A 23,536-nucleotide genomic window follows, 5' to 3' on the forward strand; every position below is an offset into this window, starting at 1 on the left:
ATGGTTCCAATTGTTCTCCATCTCTGCATCCCATAGTGTGAATGTTCCTTCTTCTTTAACTGTGTTTCTAACGTTGTTATTCATTATTTTTGTGATATTGGCTTGATACGATACACCATTGTTGTACATTCATGTGAAAAATGAAAAAGAATTTATACTAAATTAAATTAAATCTAATTCAAATATTTCCTTACTCAAGAATTATATTATTTGAAAGGATACACCATTGTTGTGAAAAAGAATTTGTAAATAAACTTTCAAGTATAATTAATAAATTCTCAAGTATAATTATAAAAATTATAAATTTTATATTTAATATGTGCCATGAAACTTCTTTTTAACATGAATCTAGCCAAACCTATGCAAAAAATGACTCCTTTAACACAAAAAATTTAACTAATCATATAATTCGTATAATATATTAAATTTATATATAAATAACAAAACTTTATGAATTAATTCAATTGAAAAAAAAATAAAAAATTATAAGAAATAGATAAACTTCTTATTTTTAAAAATTATTCTAAATAATCTTCTATCAATTTTTTGACATAACAACACCTTCCATCATAAATTTCTACCTAAATATCACCAAACATAATAATATTACCAGCTTAACTATAAAAACCTTTTCCCTAAATTTAGAACGTTTGGGAAATCTAAATAGCTTTTCTTTTCATTTCTTCCAATACCAGATCCTTTAAAAGAGTTCACCCAGGGTTCACCGACGTGATTTAAGCCAGATCAATGAAAACAAACTGAAGACAAAGTGAGCCTCCTATATCAAAATATACCGCGACTGGGGATGTAGACGCCTTTTATTTGTACGCAGAGAGCAATTGATTCGTTTCACAGAAGCGAGAAGGAAGCGGCAACAATGGTCGCTAAAAACGTGTTGGTCTGTGATAATGGAACTGGAGTGAGTCTCATGAATTCTCGTAAATTTAATGCGTATCTTTCAAATTTCACTGTTTCCTTTTCAATCATATCCTTCCTTACCATTTTCTGTATATATCCGTTAGTGCATTGCATGCTAGTGAATATTATTAACTGTGCCTTACAGTTCTCTACTATCTACATTTATCATTTTGTTGCCGGACTGTTGTAATTTTTGGATCTTTTCTCAATAAGTTCTGTTGCCCGGTTCGTATCCAGCTGGCCATCAGGCTAGTGCTTCTTTTGTCTAGACATGATTACTTAATCCAATTGTGCATCGTTTCCAACCATAACATTTTCTACACAAATTAATAGTGATAGTCCAGACATCCGCGGCGTTGGAAAACTCTGAAACCATCCAAATCTATTTGTTCTTTTCTATTTTAAATCTCTCAAACTTGAGATTGGAGTGACTGCAAGTTCTAGAAAGTAGGGCTGGATGGGGCCTCCGAAGAGATGCCTTCCCAAGGCCCCACCCCGCCTACTTTTATAAGGGCTATAGTTGCCTATGCAGGATGGTGGGGTCTTGCGGGTGGGTGGGGGGAGATGGGGCTGCCTAAAAAGGATACAGAGGGCGACGTACAAAATTCCCCAAACACAATAAAAATCAACATCACACAATAACAATCAACATATAATTTAAACCTCTATGGTGACTCTAGTCTATCATAAAATGCACTATGAAATCCGGATTAACAAACACTTACCAGAGGGAGTAATATATAAGTTGTAGATACACCATCAGTCACAGAGGTTTTGAGTTCAAAGAATACATGTTCAAACCTATATAAACTCGGGTGCGAATGTGATAGACAACAATAGACTATTTATGCAATATCCTTGCACCCGTGCAGATGGATCTTTTGGGTCCTTCCATTAATATCTTCCTTCTTTTACTGCACGAACATGACACTCTCTTATGCATTTTGTAGGTTTCTTTGTCTTGCACTTAGGTCACAGAAGAATATTAAAAACCTACCCTTTGAAACTAGTCATCCAAAGAGGGCAGCGTCTATGCAGCCGACCAAATCTACCATTTTTTATTATTTAAAAGTGAATTAAAATTACAATACAAGTGTTGTCATAATTTTTAAATAATTAAGAAATGACATTAACCAACCATTCGGTCGGCTGGATAGCCATTTCGTCCAAAGAGTACATGCAATTGAAAAATCGATATTTAAATATGGAATTGGAAGGTACCTCGGAAGCTTCGTTAACACAGAGCTTAAATATATTAGGTTAGATGATAGCACTGAAAATCATATCAAGAAATTCTGAAGAAATTTGTGCAAATATGTGTGGCATTTTTTAGCCAAGCATTATGTTATGCTAATGAAAGCACAAGGATGTAGTTTATGTCAACAACGGCCATTAATATCAATGTGAAATGCCTAAAACAATATGAGCTCACTTTATTTGAGCTATCTTCCTAGCACAGCAGTGCATTTTACTAATGATAAAGAAGCGATAAAGGGCCCTGCCTATCCCGACTATTAGACCTACAATAAATGAAGAAACATCCATGCAGACTATGCTAAAGATTGTAGATTCTAGCATCAAACCAATTGAAAGGATGCATGTAACATTGATTTATGGAGAAAATAAGCGGATGTTTCTTAACCCTTGGGATGAGGAAATTGGATACTTCATAAGAAGGTTCTCCAATTTTTGAATAAGTGTGAATTGGATGAAATCAGGGTGTTTTGAAGGAAAGTTTCAATAATACGCATGGTCATCATGAAGAAAGACGTCAGTAATAGACCCATTTTGGAGCATTTTAACACGTTTTCTATGACTCCTCACCTTCAATTAGTTGGCATTACTTTGCGAAACTACAGGTGCTAACTGCAATTCTGTGGGTCTCCTAATCTATTGTTCAATTTGGATATTTAATTTGTGAGATATTACTGCAACATAGCTAAAATATTAGAATTTTGCTTATGTATACACGAATATAGTTCATTTGTTTGAAAAATTCAGGTAAGTAAATTGAAGCTCTCTTATGGAATTCTCTTACAGGAGTGGGACAAACACAAATAATCTGAAATATCATATAATATAATTTCATTTGATGAACATGATTAGTCACAAGCAAGTACAGTAGTACATTAACTTATAGACTTTGAATGTAATATCCCCTTTTTGAAATAGGATATATAACTATATCTATATCTTTTAAAGTGTCGGGTAAACTTTTTAATATGATCAGTGATGTGGGCACCACAGGTCCTTCGAGTCGATGTGAAATGCTTTTGACCTAGAGCTATGAACCAATGAAGCCACAACGGGGGGACCTCATCCCCTTATTACAAAGCTGAGGCCAAAACCTATGACCACATTGGATCATCAAAGGCACAAGCCCACGATCACAATGGCCCAGTGGAGGTTTGAACCTAGGTGGGGACAACACCACCATGATGATTTAGCCATAATAATAAAATTAAAATAGAAAAGTTTAAAAATGAAATTTAAATTAATAAATTATAAATATAAAAGAATAAAACTAAGCATTACACAAAGAAAATTTTGTTGATTTTAATGTATGGTCAAAAGGCATGAGATGAAAAGTTGTGACTTCCTCAAACATGAGATATAAAAGGGAGAAGAGAACTTCATTTGAAAGGGGGAGATGGAGAAAGAGAAAAGGGAAGGTGTGAATCATTCAATTGAGAAATAGTTCATAGAGAAGAAAGTAAGGTTTTGATTCTCTCGAAGGGTGTGACTCTTTTGAAGGGTTGTGATTGCGAAAGGTGGTGACTCTTGCAAAGGGAAAACATGATGGAAGAGGCATGACTTCTTGGTTACACAAGAAGTATTAAAGGGGAGAAGGTTTCATTTGAGGAGAATTCGAGGGAGATAAATTTGGGGGAATTATATATTATTTTCAAAGGCAACAATGAAAAGTGGTGAGTCAATTCTTATGAAATGTGATGACACTTTTACTAATAAGGGAGAAATCATTCTAAGCATTCAAGTGACTTATCAATCATCACTCATGAATCCATAAAAAACAATCATCAAAAAATCAAATCAAGCAAACGATCTATCCAGAAACCACTCTATCAAATCAATGTTCATTCAATTCACCAGTGGTTGTATATGAGACCAACATTCATTACATCATCGCTTATCAACATCTAATCAGCAATCTCTTAACCATCACTCACTAATACCCCAAATCATACAATCAAAAGAATTCATTCAGTCAATCAATCATTCATACAAATATTAATCATTCAACAACAATTGAATTATCAACCAAAAAGGCATCAATCAAAGAAGAAGATCTATTATAAGTGAAATGCAAGTCAGGCCACACGACCAATGTACAAAATAAATTAAAGTAATTGGTGTGGAACTTTGTTTATTATGCATCAATCCTTTGTATGTATTCAAAGGTATTGTTTCTAATATGAGTGTTCCTTGATCATATATTTTTAAGTAAATAGATCATATATACATATTCATATGTAATTACCTTGTTATCAATCAAATGTGAGTCGAAGGGAATAAGTTAGGGAGATGCGGTTTTTTGACTCCCCATGACCAAATAGACCACCTGTCATGTTCCCTCCCCTACACTAGTTTTGTGGTGCTGGGTTAATCTATCTCCACATCCAGATAGATTAACGGCATCACCAGTTAGGATGCCTACCAGTCACAAGGGATGTTTATCTTATGTTGTCACTTAATGTATTGAAAGTGCTTTAATAAAGTTATTTTATATTTTAGAAGTCATTTACTCTATAAGGTGACTTAAGTGACTACAGGATGAAATTGGAGTTTAATCCCACATCTCTTATCCCAACACTTTTCCCTCACTTCGAGGTTATAAATAAGAGACTCCATCTTGGGATTTGGACACAAGAATTTATGAACTCAATATATTGACATTTCTAGTTGCTATAATGTGATCGACAAAACTCTGAGGATGAAACCCCTCGAGTTTATTTTCTTGAGGAAGTTGGACGTCAACCCAACCCCTCATTTTTGGATTCAAAAAAGGCAGAGTATGGCAGAAATTGGCAAGGAGATATATAACATTGATCTTCAAGATTGAAAGTAAGTATTGGTTTAAGCAAACAATAACAGTAATAGCCAGACTCATTGTTTTTTCTACTTAATGGTAAAGAGTAGCCATGTCTATGAGAGCATAAGAGCTGGACAGAAAAATGTGGATGGGCATAGTCTTTCCTACAACTGCAAAGTGAATAGATAGTTGGAATAAGACATCCACAAGAGCAAGCAAGGTCAGGACATCCTCCATACCAACTCCCATTACTAGCATACCTCTCTTATTGTGTTGAAGATCAACCAAGATAGCGTTTGGTGTAACCTGTGAATTGGTCTTAAGGCGCCATGGGAGTCTCACTAGCATTCTCGGCTACCCCATAATCTTCCAACATCACCCTATTCTTAGTATCGAACACGTCCAGAGGAGTAGTATTACCCACAGGTCACTGACTGACGATACATTGGAGTTACGGGTTGCAAAGAAATTCACAGGACTAGGCCTTCACCAGTGGTAGACGCCACGACTTTCACATCCAGCAGGGAAAATCGCGGCTGTTGAATTTTTCTTGGTGATAGAACAGTCCATGCCGTCTTGCCTACACCGTCCACCAGGTCGGGTTATACCAACGGCTAACCCTAGGTTCCATATTCCCTTAGATTCTGACATTGTAATTATGTATGGGCAGTAATGTTTTCAACTCCATTTCCTCACAGTGCCATACTTTGGTAGGATTTTTTTGTATTCAATATTAATTTGATAAGTTAATTCCAGTATTGCTTGTGTTGGAGTTCAGTGTTATTCAATTTTATTTAGATTTTGAGGCTGCGTTAGTATAATCAGAGTTGCAGTGGTTTCACAGTATAAACATCTAAGAATGTACACCAAGTGTTTGACAAAATTTCCTAAGCAAACATTTAAAGTTTTTTGGTCAGATTAGACAAAGATCATTACAGTGGTATCAGAGCCGCAAGACCTGCCATCTTGTGGGAAGAAACATAATATTTGTAGACTGATTTTCATCCAAAAATGACAGCTGGGAATGAGTAAAAGACATTATAAATTTAGTCATCTACAGCCGGGACAAGTAGATTCTTCAGAACATATTGAGATTGAAGATAGTTATTCAGTGAATGAGGAATTAATATTTGGAACAGGTGAACAAATTGAACTTAGTAAACAAGTTGATCATTTTGGATAGGCAGAACAGGTAAACAACATTCAAATGGCACATAATGAAACTGAACAGGATAGGGAAATACGAGAAACATTGCGGGCTTTTAGAGATGGGCAGAATAACATAGCTGATGCACTTCAACAACTTGCAATTAATATGCAGTAGTTAGCTCTTGTTAATAGGAGAGCCCCGAGCCATCACGATGGAGGACATAGTGTAGCTGGATCACCCTGAGCTGTTAGAGCCCCCACACGTAACACTGATAGGCCTTTTATGCCAGTGTTTAATGCAGAAGAAGATTCAACACCCCCAACAACACCAAATTTACTACCGGACAACGTTATGGCATTGTATGATGAATGAGATTTGTTTCCTAATCCTATTAAACAAAATTTGACCTTTGTCCAGTACCTAAATCAAAAAAGGGAGGCTGATAGATAGTAGCAGGATAGGAGACCTAGAGCACCAAACAGGGACCTAAAACATGCTATGAACAAGTTGACTCTCCCTACCTTTGATGGCAGTGGTAAGACATTTGCTAGAGCTTGGATTCACAAGCTTGATACCTATTTGACACTTAAACCCATGGCAGAGGCGGAAGCCATCAAAGTTGCCACAATGCATCTTGAGGGAGTAGCGTATGATTGGTGGCATCACAGTTTAGTCACCCAGGATGATGGCCTCATAACTTCATACGAGATTTTTAGCTCCAATCTGATTACTCGTTTTGATAGGAAGGATATTGAAGTTTATTACATGGATTTGGCTCAGTTACGACAGGGTGGGTCCTTGGATAACTTCATTGATGAGTTTTAGCGTATATCAGTGATGGTGCCGGATATGAAAGAGCAATGTAAGGTAATGTTGTTCACAAAAGGGTTACAAGACAGATTTAGGGGTTTGGTTAAGGTCCTTAAACCAAACACCTTGGATGATGCGATTAAGATTGCCCATGATTTGGATTCACCTTCTTCACTACTGCAGCCTCTGAAGAAACCCTATAAAGGGTCTATATCATCCCAAGGAAACAAAAACCAGCAAAAACCAAATCCTCCCACATTGGATTTTGAAACACGCAATGAACTTAGGAGGAAGAAATTGTGCTTCACTTGTAGGGAAGCTTGGACTTGCGATCACGGATGCCTTGGTAAAGGCAAGATTCACTATGTTGAGGTTCTTTCAGAGGATGAAGGAGAGCAACATGAAGGTAAAGATGTTGAGGGCAGTGAGGAGGAAGAAGTTGAGGAGTAGCCCCTTAAAGATAAAAAGAAGAAAGCCGCTATTGAACAACCTCCTGTTATAGCCACCCTTTCTAGTGATCCAACATGTCATCATTTCAGGGTGAACGGTGTTGTTAGGGGACAACGCATTGTTTGTCTTTTGGATACAGGAGCATCCCATAATTTCATCAGCACACGGATGGTATCTGAGAGAGGATTGTAGATAGTTGGCATACTCAAGTTCAAAGTAAAGGTAGCAGGTGGTTATGTTTTTGTGTTGCACAGAGAAGGTATCCAGTCTTCAGATGCAATTTGATGATTATCTCTTAGAGACTGATTTTTATGTGATTGATTTAGATGGATTGGACGCCATTCTGGGTAGCTAGTGGTCAAGGACTCTCCACATGTACACATTTGATCACGAGACAATGTAGTTGGAATTCTTACAGGATGATCGGTTGATAGTCCTAAAAGCCATACCAGATAGTGGACCTAGGTTGATAATAGCTCACAGGATGGAAGCCATTTTGAGACACGATGATATTGAATGGGCGACATAGTGTTTCATCTCTTCTAAGGAGACACAGGATACAGGACAACAGTACCATTATGACATCTAGACGGTGCTTGACAAGCACAGGAGGGTATTTGAGGATTTACCCCCAGGTATTCCACCAGATAGAGGGTTTGAGCATATCATTGAGTTAGAGGAGGGCGCCAAACCCATCATTAACACTCCTTATTGTCACCCTAGGCATTACAAGGAAGAAATAGAGAAGACGATTAAGGAAATTCTAGATATGGGACACATCCGGCCCAACTCTAGCCCTTTTGCCTTGTCGGTGGTGTTGGTTAAGAAGGTTGGCATCCTTCGGATGTGTATTGATTATTGTGCCCTTAATAAGAGAACCATTAAAAATAGGTATCCAATTCCTTGCATTGATGAGTTACTGGATGAGCTTCATGGAGCTGTTTATTTCTCAAAGATAGATCTTCGATCAGGATACCATCAAATACGAGTTTGAGAGGAGGATGTGCATAAGACAGCTTTCAGATGCCACTACTGACACTATGAGTTTTTGGTGATGTCATTTGGGCTCACTAACATACCAGCCACTTTCCAGTCATGCATGGACCACATCTTCAAAAAGCAACTACGAAAGAGTGTGCTGGTTTTCTTTGATGACATATTGATCTTTGGCAGGACTTGGGAGGAACAATTGCAGCACCTAGATGAGATCCTTAGCCTCATGGAAGAACATTGTTTATTCGCTAAGGAATCTAAGTGCGAATTTGGATTCAGTGAGATTCTCTATCTGGGTCATGTGTTTGGTGCAGAGGGAGTTCAGGTACATCAGGAAAAGATACAAGCGATCCTTGATTGGCCACCACCAAGAGATGTATCTGAGTTGTGGGGCTTCCTTGGCCTTTGTTCTTATTATAGGCGATTCACCAAAGGTTTTTCCCAGGTAGCAGCCCCCCTTACCGATTTGACATAGAAAGGGGCATTTAGATGGACAAAGGATTTAGAGGGAGTCTTTGATAGACTGAAATAGGTGATGAGCACGTGCCTAGTTTTGACACTTCTTGATTTTTCTAGACACTTTGGTTTTGGAGTGTGATGCTTCAGGGAGCGGAATCGGGGCAGTTTTGATGTAGGATTGTTATCCAATAGCTTTTGAGAGTAGGAAACTTGGGGGCAACGAGCTAGTATATTCTATATATGATAAAGAGATGCTGGCCATAATGCACGCCATAGCCAAGTTTAGACAATACTTGGTGGGAAGTAAATTTACAGTGAAGACTGATCATAACAACTTACGTTATTTCCTGGAACAAAAGGCATTGAATGAAAGACAACAGAAATGGGTGAGCAAGGTCCAAGTATACGATTTTGACATTGAATATGTCAAAGGGAAAAATAGTATTGTTGCTGATGCACTTTCCCAAAGACCTCCAGTTGCAAAGTGCTTTACCATTTCCGAGATTTCAAAAGTTTGGAGATCCCAGCTATTTTTAGAGTATTCTAAAAATACTCACGCATGTTAGATTATGGATTGTATACTTCAGGATGATCGGTACAAGGTAATGAATGATATTATATATTATAAGAATAGAATCTACTTAGTACCAGAATCTAAACTTAAAGGGGATATTATGCACACTATACATGATGCACCTTCAGCAGGTTACCTAGGTTTTTTCAAAACTTATAGGTAGATTAGAGAGAGATTCTCATGGAAGGGGTTAAAGGACGATGTATTGCAGCATGTTAGAGAGTGCCAAACTTGTCAGCAGAACAAGTCAGAACAAGGCTTTTCCGTAGGTTTACTTCAGCCTCTCCCTATTCTAGCTCAAAGGTGGGAGAGTATCTCTATGGACTTTATCATAGGGTTGTCGAGGGTCCAGGGTAGAGATTGCATTTTTGTGGTAGTAGATAGATTGACTAAGTTCACGCACTTCTTTGCTATTGCGGCAGACTGGTCAGCCTCTCAACTGGCCGAGTTGTTCTTTTGAGAGGTTTTTCGTCTTCATGGATTACCTAGGACTATTGTGAGTGATAGGGACAATAGGTGTCTCAGCAACTTTTGGTAGGAGGTTTTCAGATTGACAGGCACAGAGTTGACTCCCAGTACTAGCTATCATTGACAAATGGATGGTCAAACTGAAATAGTGAATAAATGGGTGGAAGGGTATTTGAGTAACTATATTGTAGGACAACAAAGAGCTTGGGTTAAGTGGTTGTATTTGGGGGAGTATTGCTATAACTCCACATATCATATGTCTATTCGGATGACCCCTTTTCACACTCTTTATGACTACGAACCTCTCTTTTATTGATTTGGTTTTACAGGACAGCAAGGCTCCTTTAGCCAAAGATTGGGTCTAGGATCACTAGGATATTCTCAGATCTCTTAGAGATAATATTTAGCAGGTGCAGAACCAACAAAAGTTAGATGCTGATTGACATCGTATAGAGCGGAGCTTCGAGATAGGTGACATGGTTTATCTTCGTCTACAGCCATAGAGACAGAGCTCTCCGAAGAAAAGTGGATCGAAAAAGCTTAAGCCCAAATTTTTCAAAGCCTATTGCATCACCAGGAGAGTTGGTGAGGTTGCTTACGAGTTGGATTTGTGTGGTGAAAGCCGAATCCACAACGTATTTCACATCTCATGCATCAAGAAGGTAATTGGCCAGCAGATTGTTCCTTCAGAGGGTTTGCCTCCACTTGACGAGGAGGGTAAGCTTATTTTGGAGTTGGTAGAGGTGATTGAGACCAGGGAAAAGAAACTGTGAAACAGATCTGTTAGAGAATACCTAATCTCTTGGAAAGATTTGCTGTACGAAGATGTCACTTGGGAAGGCAAATCTATTTTGTAGCATCCAACATTGAGATTGCTTGAGGGTAAGCAATCTTGGGAAGGGAGGATTGTCATGTTCCCTCCCTCGCACTAGTTCTGTGGTGCCGGGTTAATCTATCTCCTCATCTAGATAGATTAACGACATCACCAGTTAGGATGCCTGCCAGTCACAAGGGAGATTCATCTTATGTCGTCACTTAATGTATTGGAAGTGCTTTATTAAAGTTATTTTATATTTTAAAAGTCATTTACTTTATAAGGTGACTTAAGTGACTACACAACGAAATTGGAGTTTAATCCCACATCTCATATCCCAACACTTTCCCCTCACTTCGAGGTTATAAATAAGAGATTCCTGTCTTGGGATTTGGACACAAGAATTTATGAACTCAATATATTGACATTTCTGGTTGCTTTAATGTGACTGGCAAAACTCCGAGGACAAAACCCCTCAAGTTTATTTTCTTGAGGAAGTTGGATGTCACCCTAGCCCCTCATTTTTGGATTCAAAAGAGGCAGAGTATGGTAGAATTGGCTAGGAGATATATAACATTGTTCTTCAGGACTGAAAGTAAGTATTTGTTTAAGCAAACAATAACAGTAATATCTAGACTTACCATTTTTTCTACTTAATGGTAAAGAGTGGCTATGTCAATGAGAGCATAAGAGCTGGACGGAAAAATGTGGATGGGCATAGTCTGTCCTACAGCCGCCAAGTGAATAGACAGTCGAAATAAGACATCCGCAGGAGCAAGCAAGGTTAGGATGTCCTCCATACTAACTCCCATTACCAGTATACCTCTCTTATTGCATTGAAGATCAACCAAGGTAGCGTTTGGTGTAACCTGCAAATTGGTCTTAAGGCGCCATGGGAGTCTCACTAGCATTCTCGACTGCCCCATAATCTTCTGACATCACCCTATTCTCAGCATCGAAGATGCCCAGAGGAGTAGTATTACCCACAGGGCACTGATTGATGACACATTGGAGTTACCGGTTGTAAAGAAATACACGGGACCAGGCCTTCACCAATGGTAGACGCCTCGACTTTCACGTCCAACAGGGAAAATCGTGGCTGTTGAATTTTTCTTGGTGACAAAACAGTCCATGCTGTCTTGCCTACACCGTCCACCAGGTCGGGTTATACCAGCGGCTGACCCCAGGTTCCATAGTCCCTTTCTTTGTTTCTGACATTGTAATTACTTATAGGCAGTAATGTTTTCAACTCCATTTCCTCACAGTGCCATACTTCAGTAGGATTTTTTTCTATTCAATATTAATTTGATAAGTTAATTCCAGTATTGCTTGTGTTGGAGTTCAGTGTTATTCAATTTTATTTAGATTTTGAGGTTGTGTTAGTATAATTAGAGTTATAGTGGTTTCACAGTATAAAGCTCTGAGAACGTACACCATGTGTTTGACGAAATTCCCTAAGCAAACATTTAAAGTTTTTTGGTTAGATTACACAGAGATGATTACACCTCCCTATGGATGGAACTAGTCATAGTTGGACGTTCCTGCCCTTTGTGGATTGAGATGTGACTAGATTACCCAAGAGATTGAACTGGTCATAGTTGGACATTATTGCTACTTGTGGGATAAGAAGTGAGTTGCTATGACTGAATCATTGCACACTCTTGGTCTTAGTTGGCTTGGGTAGTTTATTGGCACCCTTTTGAGTTTCCTATGAAACTTGGTTATGATTGGTTGTAGGATAGCTACAATGCTTATCATGACATATTTGTTCACTAATCTATATACTTGTATATTATCTCTTAAATTATTGATGGTTAAATGAGTTAACTTTAGTAATTCATTGTTAAAGAGTAAGCTATATTCTTGAAATTGTTTTTTTGGACTCAAATAGATCAATTTGAATTTGGGAACATTACATTAGAATACATAATTGAAATGGATAAACCTTTACTTTTTGAAAGGTACAATCTTAGATCCATATTTCATGATAGAAAAAAATTGAAGGGTTTAAGTCAAGGACAAGATTGAAAAAACAACATAAATCCACAAATGCTATGACATATATAATGAAGTTGAGCACAAATGCTATAACATTAGTAATAAAATCGAACCTAGGAGGCAATCAAGCTTAAATAGTGTAATGTTCTCAATGTGGACCCAAGGAATTAATAATGTGAAAATTAGTTATATGAAGCAAAATAGCTAACTTCAAATTCAATTACAATTTAATTATTTATTGGGGCCACTCTAAGTCATTACTTATCATCTACCTAGGCCAATGTTATGAATAAAGAGAGTTCAAATTAATAAAGTGACTTCATTATAATGTCAAGTTTTAGTTATAACATAAAGTTGCTTTTTTGGAGGGAAAAAAATGGAAAAAAAAAATTTAAATAAAACATCTCTCAAAATAGGGAAAAGGCTTTATTAAAAGGAGGGAAAAGGGAATTGTGAAGGCATTCTGGAGATTGTTATTGATATTTTTGTTTTAAGTCTTTTCTTTGTAAGCTTGAAGGCCTAATAAACCCTAGGTTGAAAACCCTAGATGGTTTGCTGGTTTGGACCTAGATTAGCCCCCTTGGTGGACTCTCTTTGGTATTCATAGGTGCATTAGATTGTTTAGTTTTGTGGATTGCTATCTCATCCTTGGCCATGGTTTGGAGATATTCATGGTACCATTGTGCGGGAAGATTCTCATTGATATTTGGCCCTATTTGTGGGCAATTGTATAGTGACAACTACTCCATTTTGGGCAGCGATCATTCCTTCTTTGTGGGTTTGGTTCATATTGGCTCCCCCCTTGTTCGTTGGTATTGGTACACCTGTCTAGCGAAGCTCCATTTTTGCATTGGTCACTCTTCTTACATGTCATTTAATCTTCTTTTGCATGCTACAAATGATCATATCTCGCATGGGCTTTGGTGATATTGGAGATGCATTATGTGCACACAAATTTATGCATTTTCTAGTATGGTAACAACATTATATTTGATGCAGCATCAACCATCAGTGTTTTATATCATAATCATTTTCAGTAGATTTGTTTTTGAAATTGCTTATTTCTTTGGAAATCTGTATAGTTATCTTTGTATGTTTGCATGTTATTTTGCAATGGAATAAAGCAAACATGTCAAGACTTGAAAACCCAAATCAGATTTGAGACAATATCTTAGTTCGGTATATATCATATAGTCTATGCTCTATTGCCAAAGTGCTTTCAAAAATATATGACTTAGAATAATAATCGTCATGACTCTTTGAATTGCCTAGACCCTGGCTGTTACTGGATCACATAGACAAATCAACACTATTGTGACATCTTCACCTATGCCCCTTTGGGCATGGGGACCCCTCTCTTGTGCTTGGCTTCAGCATTAGATGCTCTTGTTTTCCTTAGTTGGGTAGGCGTTTTTGGAAAGTCTTCAAGTCTCTGGGAGATGAGTTTGAGCAATTTTGGCCCACTTAGCAGTCAAATTAATTGAAGAGGATGAGAGCTAAGTCCAAATGGAAAGATGAGAAATTGAAATCAAGACAAGTATGTTAAGGAAGGGGCTTAGTGAAATGTGAAACCAAGACAAGAATGGTGGAAGTAGCACCAAGTGTGAATTTAACACAAGGATGCAAAATATGAAGTGAAATCTTGACATGAAACTTGAAGATTAAAGGAATTTTATAATTGAATCTGAGATAAGGATGATAGAAATCAATTTAAGGAATAGTTGATGCCATTTGGACAAAATGAAGAAGAAAAAATTCAAGTTTTGAAGAAAAATCAAATTCTTAGAATTTTTTTGCAAGCTTGGAAGCTGTCCAAGTGAATGGTGGAATCCACCCTTCTCTTGGATAAGGCTTTCCAAGGGATGTTTGGATTCTGCACTTGCCTTGGGCAGAGCTGTCCAAGACAAGGGTGGAATCCACACTTGTCTTGGACTCTAATGTCCAGATGCACTCACTTTTTTTGCTCCCAAATGAAGCCCTCCAATTCAATTATAAACAAGAATAGGGATGTTTTAAACCATGTAAGTCCGATTCAGGCCTTCAAGGTGAGAAACTTGCTATCTTATCTCAGATTCTAAGATGGAGTTCAATCAAACCTTCATATGATGATCCAAAGGTGAAATTTCAAGTGAAAAAGCAAGGGAAACTATGCTAAATTGAGAGGCAAGTTAGATTTTATTTTTTAGAATGAAGAAGGCTGGAAATGCTGTCCAAGATAAGCGCAGTGTCTGCACTTGCCTTGGACAAGTCCGTGCAAGACAAGGGTGGAATCCACACTTGTCCTGGACACATGTCCGGCCCTCTTTGAAATTCTGCCACCCTTTGTGAGTGAAAACAATTCAATCTGCCCTTTAAAATTTCCCAAAATTTAGTCAAGTATGACTTAATGAAGGTGTCCAAGACTGAAAATTAGATCCTAAAATGCAAGAGGAAAACATTATTAAATCAATTTCACAATTGGATCAAGTCAGCCAGACATGGCAACGTGTAAAACTTAGAATTTTCCCAAGGCAAAACATGTTTATAAAGATCAAGTACCTGCAGATTTGAGTTTTGGACTCAGAACTTTGTGATTTTAATCCTTTACTTGTGATTCTCATTTTGTCTAGATCTGATCAGATTTTTAAAAATTAAGAAATTCAGCTCTTCCTGTTGTCTAAGTAGGATGATTTTGTTTCACTTCTTAACATCAGATGTTGATTCAATGAAGAAGTATGAAATCCAAGCTTTGAAGTTGATTCAATTGTTGTAAAACTTAGAATTTCCCAAGGCAAAACATGTTTAGAAAGATCAAGTACCCGTGTATTTGAGTTTGTGGACTCATAAACTTTGTGACTTAATCCTTTATTGTGATTCTCATTTTGTCTAGAGGTGATTAGATTTTTAAACAAAATTAAGAAAGTCGGCTCTTCATGTTGTCTAAGTAGGACAATTTCCTCTTAAGTTTCACTTCTTAGCATTGGATGTTGATTCAATGAAGAAGTATGGAATCCAAGCTTTTGACAAATGTTATCTTGTTTTTGCAAGGAGAGGAAAGTGGATGATTTGAAGATGAGAAGGGTGGTAAGATTTCATCATGAGGACAAGAAGATCAAGCTCTAGACTTCAAGGTGCTAACCATTCATCAAAGGTGCAAGATCAAGTGATGACATCAAGATTTCAAGTACAAGCAAGTTCATGAACATGTCACTGAGGAGATTTCAAAATATTGATGGGGAAGACTTATGAAGATGAAGCAATTGGGGTATATGAGCCATCACATATATTCAAGAATTTGAAAATGTTGAGTATCAAGAGATATTTCATCATCTCCAAGGAATTGATTAAGTTTGCAAGATAAGTATGCTAAGATGGTGCCCACTTATCGTCAGCCACTTAGAGGGTCCCCAGTTGCATGTGTCCAAGAGCATCCAATTAAATCATTCCAAGTGTACATGTGGAATCCACTTGATGCATCTACCTAACCTATTTTTTGATTGGTTAATAAAAGCAATGTAATTTTCTTATTGGCCCGCAAGGTGGTGCATTCATGTAATTGGTGTAGCATTTAATGCTTGTAGGAGTTAGTTATCCTAGGGCTGTGTTGGTATAATAATAATCTTGACCCTTGATCTTAAATCGATCTTGGCCATTCATTGTATTTGAAATTTTGAAGAACTATAAAAGCAAGGCCTTATCATTTGTAATAGAGGGACTTAGACAAATTGTTGCAATAGTAATGCCAAATTGTTCTTAATTCATTATTGGTTTTAATGGTGAATAGCTTGCATCATCTTGGAGCATTGCGTGTTTTCCACATTTTGTAATGTCCCCGATTGATCATTTAGCACTTGGGACTAGTTTCTTCTAATGAGTTGCTAGCTGCTTCTAAATCGAATTTATTATCTTATCTGAATGTGATGGCCAACGTATTTATTAATGATATCCCTTAAGTCATTGATATATTAAATAATAAAATGCAAGTTGCATCTTGACACCACCAGATATGCCTTTAATATTGCTGATTTAGCATGTTGAATGTAATAAATAATGCTTGTCTGCCCGGATTTACTCTTCTGATTACGTTCAATCTTCTGTTTCCTTGTAATAGGATTGTTCCCCTGCATTAGAATATTTATATGCAATGTATAACCATATGATATGTTGGTGTTGCTTGTACCTTTTACAGTTTCTACAAAAGATGATCTTCTTTTCCTTTCACAGCAAGGAATGGTATTGTCAGTTGTTTTCTTCAGACCTTGTTATTACTGGCTTTCTATTTATGAATTTCTCTATACATAATCCAAATCTGGTGTGAATAATTTAATTCCCCTATCTGTGGGTTGTTCCATACTCTCCACGTCTCTTCCTTATCCAAAAAGATAATTAATAATTACTGGTCTGTTACTGTTCGGTGAAGTGCCCAGTATTGGTGATTAAATACTTGGAATGAATCTATTGTGCCTTAATCTCCATAATGTTCTGAAAAGTATTTTGATGGTCTTCCTCCATATATCTTCTTCTTCCGTATACCTTCTGCTAGTGCTTAATCATTTTATATTTCTTTGTCCATGAATTCTGTTCTTATTCAATGTTGTTCACTTTGATATAAGGTTTTCTCAAACTTAGTATCAACGTCGCTGGGTTATACAGATGTTCAATTCTAAGTATCTTCCATGGATTTGGATGTTCTTCTGTATTTTAATATTATGCAATGATTGGATACTGACTGGTATTTTCTTTTCCAACCCTCTACTATTCTTTCCCCTCTATCTGCACTGTTCAATCTACAGGTCTGCCATTATTTTTATTGTTTCCTTCCTAAGCTATGGTAATGGTTGGCCATTCTTAGAACCTTTAAATAGCCGACAATGCTTACTAATTATGTAGTCACCATATATCTCTCTCTCCTGCCGTGTATGCTCAGAAAGATTCCAAAATGAGTCCTCCAAGATTTCTTTTGGTTTGTTATCTTTACCCTTCGCAGCCTGTTCTTCCACATAATCATTGTCTCGTACTTCTTTATTCCCGTCTCTTGTGAGCAACTCATGATTAATATAAGCCAAGTATTTATATGTTTAATCACTATATCTCTGCTTTGATACCTGCACACTGTAACTCATATGGGACTGCCCTTATTATTATCGCTTCTATGAATTTCTCCCCACTTATTCGATCTTTAGATATGGAATCTGCTGGCTGTAATTTATGGTTCCACAGATTCTTCCTCTTAATCCGTTAACTCCTCACTTATCGCTGTCTTCCTTGCAAGTGGTAGTTGCTGAAGTTATCACTGACTTGGTCGTTTCTGTTTTCTATCTCGATGACCTGTTCAATACAAATCACAATAAGATTCTTCACTATGTGACTTCCCTCTGTTCAGCATCAGTGAATAGTCTTTATCTCCTTCTCCATTTCAATCTCTGAAATCATCATCTTGTATTTTCTTTCCTGGTCACTATTAGGGATTTCGATCAATAAATTCTTATGCTCTTTTCTTCTTTTTTTCCCTGGTCCTCCCCCCTGAATGTGTTAAGTTTTCTTCCCTAATATATGTGCCTGGGTGAAGGGTCACGATGATTCATTTAGTTGCTTGTGTAATATAAATTTATATTAGGTCTGTTTTAATAAATCTTGAATAGTTTGACTAATTTAGAATTATATTTTAATTATAACATATAAATATTTATATTATTATATTTAGGATATATTTTGTAGATATATTCCTACATATACATATACTTCACTTTATCCTATAATGATAGATCATTATATTATTATTTTAAATATATATTTCAAATTCATATACGATAAAATACATCATATATTAAATAATTATAGTTTATAATAATTATTTTGCATTAAATGTCTTCATTGACTAATTTCTGATTTACATATTGGATATATATATAAAATTGTAAAATATATATTTTATATGACAATATTCAATATATTATAAATAATATATATTATTGATTTTATTATTTATTTTAAATTTATCTTTATTATTATTAATTTCATCCCATAAATGGGTCATTATAGTCTGCCCTTCCGAAAATTGCTTGTCTTCAAGCAATTCAATATTTTCTCTTTGTGATTTGATCAGAGTCCTACAACAACGATTTTAGTTTTGGGATTAGATAGTTATAAATTTAAATATAAATATTACAAGACTATATTTAAATTATTAAGAATGATTTTAAAGAAGGAACTACACTTGTGATTCTCCTCTTGTTAAGTGTTTCTTTCTTTCTAGATGAGTAAAACTTCAAAGATGTAGAGTCTTGTCTTAATTCCTTTCTAAGAATTGCAACATTCATTAGAATGTCCTCTTAACTTCAGCACTCATTAGAATGTCCTCTTAACTTCAACACTCATTGTGAATGTCGTTGATCCAATCTTGTCAGAATATCCTTAATCTTAACGCTTGCTAAGAATTTTCACGATGCTCGATACTCCTTAAAAATGTCCTTATTTTTGCCACTCATTGAGAATGTCCATAATTCTTGGCACTCACTAAGGAACATGTACTAATATATATTTACACAAAGCATGCACAAAATATATATACATTAGTATATGAAGACACGATGCAAACACAAAGTGTACACATTAATGCATGAAGACACGATGTAGGCACAAAGCATACATATGTTAAAAAGCTTTGGTAGATTCCTTCCTCTAGTTATCATTTTCATGCTATCGGAGTTAGTGGTGACCAACTCCTTGACAAATAAACCTGCATCATATGTTAGTACTTGAAAACCATGATAAGAATATTATTCAATATTTAAAGTCATTTACTTACAAGATCCTAATTCCCAATTTAAGCCCTTCTTAAGGAGAAGTTGTGATCAGATGCTTAGCTCCTGGGGGAGTCCTTCCTGGGGCTCTAATTAATAGAACAACTCTCCACTAAGCACCGTCTTCTCACGATGCTTCTTTTTAAGACCTTATGGATAATCAATCTTGATATATCCATCCTTCCTAGGAGGGAGTTCTTTCTCATCCTAGGCCTTATGGATACCCACTCTGGGTGTATCCATCCTTACATATGCATATGCACAGTATGTGCTTTCTTTATAGTGGAATTCTTTGGCCATGCCAAAACTTTTCGATCTATAAAGGTTATTCTATACCCTTTGTCTTAAAGTGCAAAAATGGACTAGATTTCTTTTTATCCCTGACACAGATAATACTCCAGTGAGTTAAAGAGATATGCCCGATTTTGAATTTGCGGTGCAAGTTCCAATCCCTTTTACTGGGTAGTTAGAATAATCCCCAATAGTTACTACCTTGTGAGAATTTTCCACCAGAGTCTCGAGATGTTCTTTGAATCCTGTAATATTATAATGTCCCCATTTTTGCCAATATCAGAGTTTGAGAGATTAGCCTATTATTGTGATCCTCGTAGGCTAATTGTTGTGGATAGAGGGTCTTCCGAGCCAGTGGCTTGGCTTGGGACAGTCTTATCTTCTCCACAATTGGGTAAGTTATAGGTTGGTCTTCGTTTAGCTTAGATCGGACTTCATTTGGGCTTAGCTTTGTGTACTTACTATTAGTGGTAAGTTGGGTGTTGATTGAGATGGACCCTTTCTACTTTTGGAAAGTGCATTTGGTCACATGGAGAAATAATAGGTGTGACTCCTATTTCAGACGACATTTTTAAATGAGTATTTTGGGAGTTATAATACTTTTAGTGGCCAAATTATTATTAAATCATTAAATATCCTATTATAAAGTTATAATTTAACTTTATAATATCACTTAAGTTGAGGGTTGAGTCATCATTGGAAGGTGCCATTTATTTCATTAATATTATGCCTAAGCCAAGTGTTAAATGTTCCAAAAGAGTTAAGTTGGAAAGTTTCAAGAGTTGAGTTCTTTTGGGAAACTTTCATAAATTTAGAAGTTGAGTTTGTTTGGGAAACTTTCACAAATTTAGAAGTTGAGTTCTTTTGGAAACTTTTGTCAACAAAACCATTATAAATATTAGCTCATCTCATTGGGAAAAACACGCTTTAATATTTATTTGTCTTTGTTGCCTTTGTGGCTTTTTGAGGTTCTAAAGTGTGTGCCCTTGTTGAAGTATAAGGGTCTGTTCTGAGGATTTGTTATCCATTGCTGAAGTATAAGAGTCTGTTTTGAGGATTTGTTATCGACTACTGAAGTATAGTGGAAGATTGTTTCAAATTCGTAGTGCAGATTGCTATTGAAGTATAGCAATTTGATTTGTCTTCGCAACTGCATTAACTGTGCAAGGGAAGCTGATGTTTGTGAGTCAATTGGTTTGATTCGAAAAGGTTTGGAGATAGAAATTATAAGTTGCAGACTTGCGTTTTTCTTTGGAGTTTGATGTTTTTTTTATTGGGACAGCGTCTATTACATGCTAATTGCGATCTGCCTTAAGTTGGAGGGAGCATACAGCTGTACTTTGTTCCTCATACAAATCTGCTGCAATTTGATATCTACATCAGTCACCTACAAGTTCTTCATTAAATTGTAAATTTCATGAGAGTTGTAGTTATGTGTTTCAGTTATTAGATTGCAGGCCAAGTGTTTTAAAAAATGTCTATTGGCTGTAGATGCACATTTTACAGGTTGAAATCACATGTATGTATTTGAATAGTAAAAAAAGATTGCATTTGTACTTCAGCTTCTTTGTTTGGATATCTAATAACCATTTGTATGTGTCTAAACTAAATCTGAACCATTACAAGCAAGCGGAAGTAATTTGAAGATAAAAGCTAGCAAGATAGAGATTTCATGCAAAGTGTTTGACAAAATGTCAAACGATTAATCTTGTGAAGAAAAATTGATGTTTAATTAAGCTATCACCTGTTGAGGGTTATTACAGTGGTATTAGAGCTTGATTGCAAATTGTTTGATGAAATGTCAAACAACTAAATTATAAAAGAATTTGGTGTTTGTTGAAGTTATAACTGGTTGGGGGTTATTACAGTGGTATCAAAGCGGTTTCCTGCCATCTTGTCGGGTAAGAAATTTCTATTTTATTTTATTTCAGATCTGCTGTTATATTTGGATTGACCAACACTCTATCTTTTCTAGCCATGGATAGACATAGGAGGATTGATAGTTGTAGATGTCGGTGGAGTAATGAGGAAGTTAGTGTGAAAATGAATCCTTTGTAGGAGAGTATGGAGAAACTTAAACTTCATCAACAGAGGTTGGCAGAGAGCTTGTCGGATTTAGAAATAGTTGAAAGGGTAGCAAGGTATATGGTTTCCGCCTTTAGAAAGACGACATCGAGGTTGCAGGGAAGGAAGCTTGAGTTTGTCTTGACAGGTTTCATGATGTAGATGGACCTATATTTAGTATGGCGCTTGCTAGTCCTATCCACAATGTTGATGATGGACTTATTTCACAGGGACATGTGGATGTGTTAGTGCCCTTGGTGGATAGTAGCACTGAGCTTCAATAGGTTGAGGCTCGCAGAGTAGTCGCTATGGTTAGTTCAGAGACAGTTGATGATGTAATTGTCACTAGTTGTTCAGACTCTCTTGAGGAGGGAGTTGCTATTGGAGACTTATATGTCAGCTATCATAGTGTTACACCGAAGTTACTAGATGTGGGTTCATGTTGTAGTATTATTGATTCACAGTCTGACGTTGAGTCATGTGTGCAATATCAGGTGTTAGCAGTTGAGGCTTTAATGGGAGATGTGGATGCAAATATTATGGATACATCTGATGATACATTTGATGATGCTATGAGTTGCACTGGGGATGACACTGCTTGTCAAATATTGGGTGATGACTCCGAGGAGGTTTTGGATGGGTCCTAGGATCAATGTTTACAAGATTGTACTATTGAGGTGGAAGTTGAGACATGCGAGGGGATTGATACAGCGAGGGCTTCCATTTCTTTGGATGAGGAGTTGGTTGAGGTACATAGTAGTTGTATTTCAGATGTAGAGTTGTGCGAGGACGATAACACATGTATGAGTGATCTTGTGGTGGGAAGTTATGATTCAGTTTCCTATCACAATGTTGTTGGTAAGATAGAGAGCTTGTATAGGAGTCAGGGGTTATAGAGGCATCATGTGACTTGTCAGCTGAAGGTGAGTGATAGTGACATTTTTTCAACTCTTGAGCATTATGATGCTATCCATCAAATGCTAGCTATATCTGGTTGGGGTGCTCTTGTGTCAGATGAGCACGGTGATAGTAGTCTTTCCTTAACAGAGGTTCATTGTCATGTCCCCAAATTTCAATGTAATAATTTAATTTAATTAATTAATTAACTGGTCCCAAAATTTAAATAATATAATAAAAGGATCTTTAATTAGTTACTTTAATTAATTAATATGGGCCAAGTTATTATTTGTATTTGTGGTTCTGATTGATTTAATATATCTTGGACCTATTTTTATTTTAGTTTTCGTTGGTAAGTTCTGCTATCAGCTATCTTTGTACATCCTCGGAAAGGTTTTCCCCGACGAGTATTTAAGCATGACTTGTATGTAGTTGTAGGTATGCATTTTGATTATTTATTTTGTACTATGAATTCCCGTTGGGATTCTCTATTGTTCGCCATTTCGGAAGTGAAAAATCTTCCCTACTTTGCTTATTCAGTTTCAGTGGGATTCAACCCTCACCCTATTCCGTTGCATGTAATACTTCGCTCAGATCTGGCAAATCAGAGCACCATCTTATTGCAAATATTAACTGAAGGATACTCGTGTTGAATCTCCATTCTTGTTTGGTTTATTAATGAATTGTCTATAAATTTATGGTTGCATAACTCAACATTCCTCCTCTATCCATACACCATCCATCTCCCACATCATGAAGTGCATCTTCCAAACTGCAACCTTACGACTTGGACAACTCTGTAACTGTACTGTTGCTT

At 36.5% G+C, this 23,536-nt stretch overlaps 1 protein-coding gene across 2 annotated transcripts in view; it reads left to right on the forward strand.

Moving 5' to 3' along the window:
* The first annotated feature begins 809 nt into the window (after window positions 1–809).
* ARP2 (actin related protein 2) overlaps window positions 810–23,536 on the forward strand; it is a 306,387-nt gene continuing 283,660 nt past the window's right edge. For both annotated transcript variants that reach the window (XM_089800841.1, XM_089800842.1), the window contains exon 1: window positions 810–919. In XM_089800841.1, the coding sequence (XP_089656967.1) occupies window positions 878–919 (42 nt within the window). In that variant the 5' untranslated portion in view covers window positions 810–877. The remainder of the gene's footprint in view (window positions 920–23,536) is intronic.

Source organism: Cupressus sempervirens, chromosome 9, assembly GCF_028749045.1.
Source record: "Cupressus sempervirens isolate cs-2001-9-10 chromosome 9, ASM2874904v1, whole genome shotgun sequence".
In the NCBI taxonomy this organism is placed as follows: domain Eukaryota; kingdom Viridiplantae; phylum Streptophyta; class Pinopsida; order Cupressales; family Cupressaceae; genus Cupressus; species Cupressus sempervirens.